This window comes from Crinia signifera, chromosome 11, assembly GCF_055691185.1.
Source record: "Crinia signifera chromosome 11, ASM5569118v1, whole genome shotgun sequence".
Classification (NCBI taxonomy): Eukaryota; Metazoa; Chordata; class Amphibia; order Anura; family Myobatrachidae; genus Crinia; species Crinia signifera.
Window position 1 is genome coordinate 104,879,874 of NC_139227.1, and position 9,575 is coordinate 104,889,448.

At 48.0% G+C, this 9,575-nt stretch overlaps 1 protein-coding gene across 2 annotated transcripts; it reads left to right on the plus strand.

The window, feature by feature from the left end:
* The first annotated feature begins 450 nt into the window (after positions 1–450).
* LOC146046117 (uncharacterized) lies at positions 451–8,182 on the plus strand. 2 transcript variants are annotated; one of them, XM_083165308.1, is made up of 3 exons: positions 451–534; positions 5,132–5,231; positions 6,652–8,182. In XM_083165308.1, the coding sequence occupies exons 1-3, from the start codon at positions 482–484 to the stop codon at positions 7,942–7,944; spliced, it is 1,446 nt and encodes a 481-aa protein (XP_083021434.1). In that variant the 5' UTR covers positions 451–481; the 3' UTR covers positions 7,945–8,182. The 2 variants fall into 2 exon arrangements, with proteins under 2 accessions (XP_083021434.1, XP_083021435.1); XM_083165309.1 differs by lacking the exon at positions 451–534 and adding an exon at positions 733–852.
* The last annotated feature ends 1,393 nt before the right edge of the window (positions 8,183–9,575 follow it).

Genomic DNA, 9,575 nt, shown 5'->3' on the forward strand with positions numbered 1-9,575 from the left:
CTCTGACCTACGACTTTGCTCTGTTTCTGGACTTCCCTCTTAACGAATGATTGCTATTACCTGTTCTAAACAGGTAAATGGGTAAGAAAGGTGTTTCCACACAGGTAATAACAATCAAACATTAAGAGGGAAGTCCAGAAACAGAGCATTGTGTCCCTCCTGGAAAGGGTCATGTTGGGAGGTATGGTACACTAACTCGAACCATAAATAACTGTCTTTTTTTACACAAAGTGAGCCGTAGAGCCGCCCAAAGGATCTAGATCTTTTCACTGACCGACCCGGGTCGGCCCGGGTCCGCTCAGTGACCCGTTTTGCCCATCTCTAGCAGGTATACTGTCAGCGTGCAGCAGCTGCCCATAGCACTGGCTGCTGGGTAATAACAAATAAAGCAACATGTAACAATGTATCATCTGTGACCTGGGCCTCACCCCTGTGCACCAATGATGTCTGTGGCAGCTCTATATACACAGGATCCTACTCCATGCTGAAAGTGGCATATACTACAGCAGACATCACCCCATCCATCCATTGTAGGTAAGAACAGTTACATGTGCCCAATAGATTCATACAAGGTAGCAGTGATTTGTACCTGACTATTGATAATACCCCCCTCCATGCACACACATGTACCGAAGCCCCGGGCACCCTCCCTCTTATACATATCTCAGCTCTACTCCAGTCCCCCCCTCCCCCAATACCCACGAGGATACCCCGGGGTGTCCGGAAGCCCCGCCCCGCTCAGGGTGAGTCCCACACAGTGCGGAGCTGGAACACTGGAAGATACCCTGCGCTACCTACCCGTGTGACGTCACCGAAGCAGTAATAGCCGCTCGGGGGTAATTGCGCGCCAAGGTGCAGTGAGAATTGACAAAACTGAAAGGGAACTAGACACTACCGTTTACACAGCGCAGTGCAGCAGTATAATGCAGGGTGACAGTGTGCAGCAGGATGACAGGGTGCAGCAGGGTGACAGGATGTGGTGTGCATAAATCAGGGTGACAGTGTGCAGCAGTATTTTATAATGCAGGGTGTCAGTGCAGCAGTATACTATAATGCAGGGTGACAGGGTGGGGTGTACATAATGCAGGGTGACAGTGTGCAGCAGTATACTATAATGCAGGGTGAAAGTGTGCAGCAGTATAATGCAGGGTGACAGTGTGCAGCAGTATAATTCAGGGTGACAGTGCAGCCGTATAATGCAGGGTGACAGTGTGCGGCACTATAATACAGGGTGACAGTGTGTGGCAGTATAATGCAGGGTGACAGTGTGGGGTGTGTATAATGCAGGGTGACGGTATGCAGCAGTATAATCAATTGTGACAGTGTGCGGCAGTATAATGCAGGGTGACAGCATGTGGCAGTATATTGCAGGGTGACATTGCGCGGCAGTAAAATGCAGGGTGACAGTGTGCAGCAGTATAATTCAGGGTGACAGGGTGCATCTGTATAATTCAGGGTGACAGTGCAGCCGTATAATGCAGGGTGACAGTGTAAGGCACTATAATACAGGGTGACAGTGTGTGGCAGTATAATGCAGGGTGACAGTGTGGGGTGTGTATAATGCAGGGTGACGGTATGCAGCAGTATAATCAGTTGTGACAGTGTGCGGCAGTATAATGCAGGGTGACAGCATGTGGCAGTATATTGCAGGGTGACAGTGTGTGGCAGTAAAATGCAGGGTGACATGGTGCATCAGTGTAATACAGGGTGACAACATAGGGTGCATTTGTATAATGCAAGATGGCAACAAGGGATGCAACAGTTTAATGCAGGGTGACAGTGTGGGGTGTGTTTAATGCAAGGTGAAAGTGTGCAGCAGTATATTGCAGGGTGACAGTGTGGGGTGTGTATAGGGATGCCAATCCCGGGGCATTTTTTCAATCCCGGATTTCGGGATTGAAAAATGCTCAATCCCGGGATTCTCGGGATCCCGGGATTGGCATCCCTAAAAGAAAAACATGCCCTGTCCACCCGTATAATCAACATGGCGGGAGGGGGGGGGGGGTGGACATGGTCGGGCGGGCGGGCATGGACATGGGGGGCGGGCGGGTATCGACATGGGCGGGCGGGTATCGACATGGGCGGGAGGGTATCGACATGGGCGGGCGGTCGGACAGAGCAGCGCTGCGGGGGGTGCCTGCTGCAGCCCCGCAGATTACCTTACATAGGCGGGCTGCAGTGGGGCACATAGCGCTGCGGACGCTGCGGGGAGGTCAGTGCGGCCGGAAGCAGTCACCTGTGATAGGCTGCTGTGGCCTGCGCAGCGTGACAGTCAGAGGTCACGCTGCGCAGGCCGCACGCCGGGGTTGGGAACAGCCGGGCAGCTTCTGAGCGGGTGCTCAGAAGCTGCTCGGCATTAGACTGCGCGTGCGCAGTCTAATCCCGAAATCCCGGGATTGGATACTCCAATCCCGGGATTGAAATCCCGGACATTTTGGGGCCAAATCCCGGGATCCCGCCGATCCCGATCCCGGGATTGGCCACCCTAGGTGTGTATAATGCAGGGTGAAACTGTGCAGCAGTATAATGCAGGGTGACAACATGGAGTGCATTGGTATAATACAGGGTGACAACAAGGGGTGCAGCAGTATAATGTAGGGTGACAATGTGGGCTGCAGCAGTATAATGCAAGGTGACAACGTGGGGTGCAGCATTATAATGTGAGGTGTAATGCAGGGTGACAACATGGGGGTAGCAGTATAATGCAGGGTGACAATGTGGGGTGCACTGCAGCAGTGTAGTGTAAAGCAGGATGACAGCGTGGGGTACAGCAGTATAGTGCAGGGTGATAACATGGGGTGCAGTAGTATAAGGCAGGGTGATAATATGAGGTGCAGTAGTATAATACATGGTGATAACTTGGAGTGCAGCAGTATAATACATGGTGATAACATGGGGTGCAGTAGTATAATGCAGGGTGATAACATGGGGTGCAGTAGTATAATGCAGGGTGATAACATGGGGTGCAGTAGTATAATACATGGTGATAACATGGAGTGCAGTAGTATAATGCGGGGTGATAACACGGGGTGCAGTAGTATAATGCAGGGTGATAACATGGGGTGCAGAAGTGTAATGCAGGGTGATAACATGGGTGCAGCAGTATAATGCAGGGTGATAACATGGGTGCAGCAGTATAATGCAGGGTGATAACATGGGGTGCAGCAGTATAATGCAGGGTGACAACATGAAGTGCAGCAGTATAATGCAGGGTGATAACATGGGGTGCAGATGTATGATGCAGGGTGATAACATGGGGTGCAGTAGTATAAGGCAGGGTGATAATATGAGGTGCAGGAGTATAATGCAGGGTGATTACATGGGGTGCAGTAGTATAATGCAGGGTGATAACAGGGGGTGCAGTTAACATGGGGTGCAGTAGTATAATGCAGGGTGATAACATGGGGTGCAGTAGTATAATGCAGGGGGATAACATGGGGTGCAGAAGTATAATGCAGGGTGATAACATGGGTTCAGCAGTATAATGCAGGGTGATAACATGGGGTGCAGCAGTATAATGCAGGGTGATAACATGAAGTGCAGCAGTATAATGCAGGGTGATAACATGGGGTGCAGATGTATAATGCAGGGTGATAACATGGGGTGCAGTAGTATAAGGCAGGGTGATAATATGAGGTGCAGGAGTATAATGCAGGGTGATTACATGGGGTGCAGTAGTATAATGCAGGGTGATAACAGGGGGTGCAGTTAACATGGGGTGCAGTAGTATAATGCAGGGTGATAACATGGGGTGCAGTAGTATAATGCAGGGGGATAACATGGGGTGCAGAAGTATAATGCAGGGTGATAACATGGGTTCAGCAGTATAATGCAGGGTGATAACATGGGGTGCAGCAGTATAATGCAGGGTGATAACATGAAGTGCAGCAGTATAATGCAGGGTGATAACATGGGGTGCAGATGTATAATGCAGGGTGATAACATGGGGTGCAGTAGTATAAGGCAGGGTGATAATATGAGGTGCAGGAGTATAATGCAGGGTGATTACATGGGGTGCAGTAGTATAATGCAGGGTGATAACATGGATTGCAGTAGTATAATGCAGGGTGATAACACGGGGTGCAGTAGTATAATGCAGGGGGATAACATGGGGTGCAGTAGTATAATGCAGGGTGATAACATGGGGTGCAGTAGTATAATGCAGGGGGATAACATGGGGTGCAGTAGTATAATGCAGGGTGATAACATGGGGTGCAGTAAAATAATGCAGGGTGATAACATGGGGTGCAGCAGTATAATGCAGGATGATAACATGAGGTGCAGTAGTATAATGCAGGGTGATAACATGGATTGCAGTAGTATAATGCAGGATGATAACATGGGGTGCAGTAGTATAATTCAGGGAGATAACATGGATTGCAGTAGTATAATGCAGGGTGATAACATGGGGTGCAGGTCATAACAAGGGGTGCAGTAGTATAATGCAGGGTGATTGGGATGCATTGGTATAGGCCCTGTTTTGAATATAGGGCAATGTTTGGGGGCTCTTTAAGCTTGCGTGTTACTGATAATGATGGCAATGTTGGCAGCCACTGAAGGGAGTGCCCATTATTACTGCTCGGTACAGAAGCTAATGTATCCTCATCTCTGAATGATGCAAATCTGTGCCTCCCCACTCTGGCAATCCCTCCACTCCTTCCTGTGCCAATCCCGCCACTTGCTCCTTGTCCCCTGCAGGATCCAGTGTAATCTCGCAATCACTCACAAAGCTCCTCCACTCTCCTACATCACCAGCCACCTTACCTCCCCAGTGCTGACCACCTCTCACTTCTGCCACCAAGACTTCTCCTGTGCTGCCCCAATCTATGGTACGCTCTCCTTCCTTCTGTCATACTCTCCTCCAACATCCTCTTCTCCATCCCTGATACAGCACCTGCTCCGTGTATCTCCTCAATAACACCACACTACTCCCACCGCACTTTTAGAATGTAAGCTCTTGCAACAATGCCCTCTCTCGCACAGTTTCACCTTTTACCCTTAGGCCCAGTTTCTCAGCCTATACCCTACAGCTGTGAGGACATTTGTGGTACCTTATACATAAATGCTAATAATAATAATAATGGAACTTGAACTTACATTGAGTTTAAATGTGTTATTTATTTATTTCCAGACTACACAGGACACCTTTTATGGATTCGCTAGAAGCTCACCAGGACGTAAGTCCACACAAGCTTGGACCTGCGGATCCTTCAGCCTCACATGAGGAAATGGTATTTGTCTTATGTCAAGTCCTTGCTATGTAACCCTAAGCAGAGTGGTTTAGTATTGCTGCTAATGCATGCACACTGTAAGGAATACATACAGATGCCCGCGGTCAGAATACCCATGCTGGCATCCCGACAGAGGTCCACTTACCGTTCCCCTGCTCCCCCCTCCACTCTAACACCCTTCCAATCTTATATGTTTAAGGTGACACCTGGCAGAAATTATAATCACTTGGAGCAGCTTTTGTAAAACTTGCATGGGGCCTTAGTGCAGCGGGTGGAGGGAATCGCCCCAATCACATAGGTCCCTATTAATGGGAGTTATTCAGAATTGATCGCTCCAACAATTATTGACAGACTGCGCCATTGTGCAATAAAATCCTGCTACTCTTTTCATCGCTGGCCATACACAAGTTGATAAACAAGATGCTGACGTTTGTGTGGGGTAATCGGCTGTTTCTGGGAGTTTCCAGGTGGCCAGGTGTGTGAGCGGAAGTCCTGTGATGTCAGCTCCGCCCCCGATCAGCCTGATTCTGTCACAGCTGCTAAATCCTGGGCTACGCACAGACTGCACACACTGGGGAATCATCCCATGGTGAGCGGCTGTTATCTGGGAGTGTCAGGGATAATGCAGGCATGGCCAGGTGTATGAGGGAAAATCATGTGACATTAGCTCCGCCCCCGACCAGCCTGATGCTATCGCAGCCGCTGAGTAAGTCCTGGGCTACACACAGACTGCACACACTGGGGAATCATTACATGGTGAGTGGCTGCTATCTGGGAGTGTCAGGGATGATGCAGGCATGGCCAGGTGTGTGAGGGGAAGTCATGTGATGTCAGCTCCGCCCCCGATCAGTCTGATGCTATCGCAGCCGCTGAGTAAGTCCTGGGCTACGCACAGACTGCACACACTGCACACACTGGAAAAATCATTTAATGGTTATCAGCTTGTGAATGGATTTGCAGCTAATCGTAGTCTTGCAAAGGGCTTTACAAATTAGCAGCCCAGTGATCAGGTCTATATAACCCCCAATGTTTTTGGTCAGATTAATAAGATTTCAGGACCCCACTATTTGCGGCAATCATGTACAATTGAGTAAACACAAACACACACACAGTCCCTGCCCAAGTGGAGCTTCACTGTATGTTCCCTAAACACACACACAATTACCCTACCAGTATATTTTTGGGGTGTACGAGGAAACCGGAGCACCTAGAATGAACTCACTCGTACAAGTATGGGGGTGGAGGACCACATACAAACTCCACTCAGTTAAGCCACATACACACTAGATGAGAAGGGAAAAGATATCGCAACTTATGTAGAGTTGGCCACGCAGTGACACTTCCGATAATCATGGTTTGAGGTACTTGCCAGCGTCTATGCCACATTGTGATGTTTTCCCGTATTGTTTTTTTCTTGAAGCTGGATGAAGACCTTCTCAAGGAGGATGACTTGGAATTTTTGTGTCAGTTGGAACGTTCCTCCATGAAAAAGAAAGATCGTAAGAAGAAGGGATCAAAAAAGCTCCAAAAATGTGAAATAACTGACCTAGAAATTGAAGCCTCTTCCAGCCTGACCGTGAAGAGAGAGAACTCCAGCCCGTTAGGAAACTCCGCCAACATCGGTGGCTCATTAAACAAGAATAAACGTCATCGGAAGAGAGCCACTTTGGAATTCACAGAGATTGGTCTGCCGCAGGAAGCACAGGAAGCAAAGCATGCGCAGGAAGTGCACAACGCCTCCCATTCCTCCTCTGATGGAAAGAAAAAGAGGAAGAAAAAGCAAGTGAATTTTGAAGTATCGTCCTCCGGCAATAATTTCTCAAGAGATGAGAATAAGAGACCAGCTCCAGATCCACTATCTGTTAGTAGCAGCTCTGATGTCACTGCAAATACCAAACTGAAGGGGACAGCTACACGTGGCCCTGTGAAGGAACCACTGAAGATTCAGCAGAGTAACATTGCTGGAGTGGTAAGGTACTGTCCACTGTCTTCTCCATCCACTTCGTCCAGAATGACGTTGGAGAACAAGCTTGGTGTTCCTGGAAGACCAGAAGACGCAAATAGTGTTTCGGACCACAGCCAGGACCTGTTCATTACTCAGAAGCTGTTTCTGCCGGCTCGTGTCTCAAGTAGCAGTAGCGGATGCTCTCCGCCACTCGCTCAAGAACAGGGCAGCACCATGGGCAGTTCCAATTCAATGCGGTTGCCTTCTCAATTCTCTGGTTCCGCTCATAGGAGCGGTGATCGCTATAATGTCGTCCGCTGTCGCTCAATGGCTTCTGTGGAAAAGTCCACTCAAACGGATGATGTCTTCAGCTACCTCACCCTGTCAAGCTTTCTAAAGAAGATCAAAGTCTTGGAGGCTTGTTCTCAGGAGCCTGTCGACCTCTCCCTGCCATCTAGGATCAGAGCCACCAGAGATTGCATCAATATCAGCAACGATGACGTTATTTTAGTAGAATCTTCGCCGTCCGCCGCAGCCCGACAAGCTACGAAGAAAAGCAAGAGCAAAAGATGGGATCCGCTGAAGAGATCCCATGATTCTAGGCTTGTCCAGTCCATGTTGAACTCTTCCTACTTCTTCAAAGGCAAAGGCGATGACAACGAAAACACGCCAATTACACCGCTGTTGAAGATGAAGCAACAATCCAAAAAGCATTCCAGGAAGTCTGCGCCGAATCAGACAAAGAAAGAGAACTATCAAACGCGGTAGATGAATACTATAGTTATACAGTTGTATATTATCATAATTATTATTCCTCAGTTTTAACAAAAATGTATTCACCAGGCCACAGCATTTTACCATTAACTTCTGCCCGCTGTTCTGGTTTTAGTTACGTTTCGTTAGTTGTTTAAATCCATTTATAAATTCTACATAAAGCACTTTTTTATGAAGCAAAAATGTATTCTACAATAACAGCTTTACCCTACTTGTGAGTATTTTTTATACATTTGCCAGACCATTAAATACCAAAATGAATGATTCATAAATAAACGTAAAAGTAAAATCCATTGTTTGGGGGTAACGCTGACTTTCCTAAGCAACTCTATGCACAAATACAGTATGAATTCCATACGGCATTACAGCCAGGATGTCCGGATATTCACGCTTTTGGCCTAGCACCACAGCAGACACTGGTCTCGGTGGACCTCAAAAACATGGCGCAATATGCTGCTGTTTTCAACAGCGCTGAAGTTGCACCCCTCCTATGACCTCAAAACTTCATGTCTGCGACATAGGGGGCACTGCAGGCGATTTTGCAGACGAGGCGTGCATATACGCAGTGTAGCATCTCCCAGATCCCGCCTTGCAAATGGTGGTACGCCGGCCCACTTTTTGCAAGGCGTGTACATTCGCACTGGCTGTGCTGGTTTTACATAAACATCCATTCACATGCCACTGGGACCGTCCCACATCTTTCGATGGTTGGCGGCCATCAAAAGATGTGGTAGGCGCTCTGAGCAACTTTACATATGCGTGTTCTCCGGGGGGAAGTGGGCAGGTAGATGACATCCAGTGATGTCCGCTGCCCCCCGCATTTCCATCATGGCACCATTAGCATGCGAATGCCTGGTGCATGCACATAAAAACTGCACAATGCAAAAACATTGGCCCTGTGCGAACGAACCAGAATAAGGTCCCTTGTCCTGATGGCTTTTGCTGCAAGTAGAACAGGGATAACAGTGCAGTTATTTCCCTTGCGCCTCTGGTTGTGTATGACCAAGATGCGCAGCGCAATTCTGCAGCAGGGCTGCCAAGCTGTAATTCACTCTGGGGGAAAATTCACTAAGATGGGAGTTCTATTGCCCTTAGCAACCAATAAAATTATATCTATTATCTTTTAGAAGTTGCTAAATAAGAAGTAGAATCTGATTGGTTGCTATGGGCAACATCTCATCTCCAATAGAACTCCCATTTTTGTAAATAAACCCCTATGTTTTATTATTACCAGTACTATTTTTCTGGTAAAATAGGTCCAGGAACTCCGGGCCTGGCGTGGATCGATTAATAAAAAGAGAGAGAGAGATATGGATATACTGTATTGTATTTAGAAACAATGGGCACTCACAGGTGACCTTAAAATCAACTTATCTTATGGAGAGTACGTATTGGCCCAGAGCAGGTTCAGGAACCCAGTTCCCGATGATGTCATAATTAATTAGAGGATCCTGCTGAGAAATAACACTGGTTTTAACCATTTCCATACCCCGCACCTATCATATAGAAGAGCAGGATGAGGACAGGCTGGTGTTTGGTATGAGGGAATGTAGCTTCCCAATGGTAAGTAGGCTGGGCTGGTGTTTGCTTTGGGCCTTATCCTCCTCGTAGTGCCCACTGCATTT

Excerpts from the sequence above, each read along its gene's own strand:
- LOC146046117 (XM_083165308.1), top strand. The coding sequence starts at position 482 with ATGCTGAAAGTGGCATATACTACAGCAGACATCACCCCATCCATCCAT. Across the intron at positions 535-5,131 it reads ACCCCATCCATCCATTGTAG|ACTACACAGGACACCTTTTA; the intron begins GTAAGAACAGTT and ends ATTTATTTCCAG. Across the intron at positions 5,232-6,651 it reads CAGCCTCACATGAGGAAATG|CTGGATGAAGACCTTCTCAA; the intron begins GTATTTGTCTTA and ends TTTTTCTTGAAG.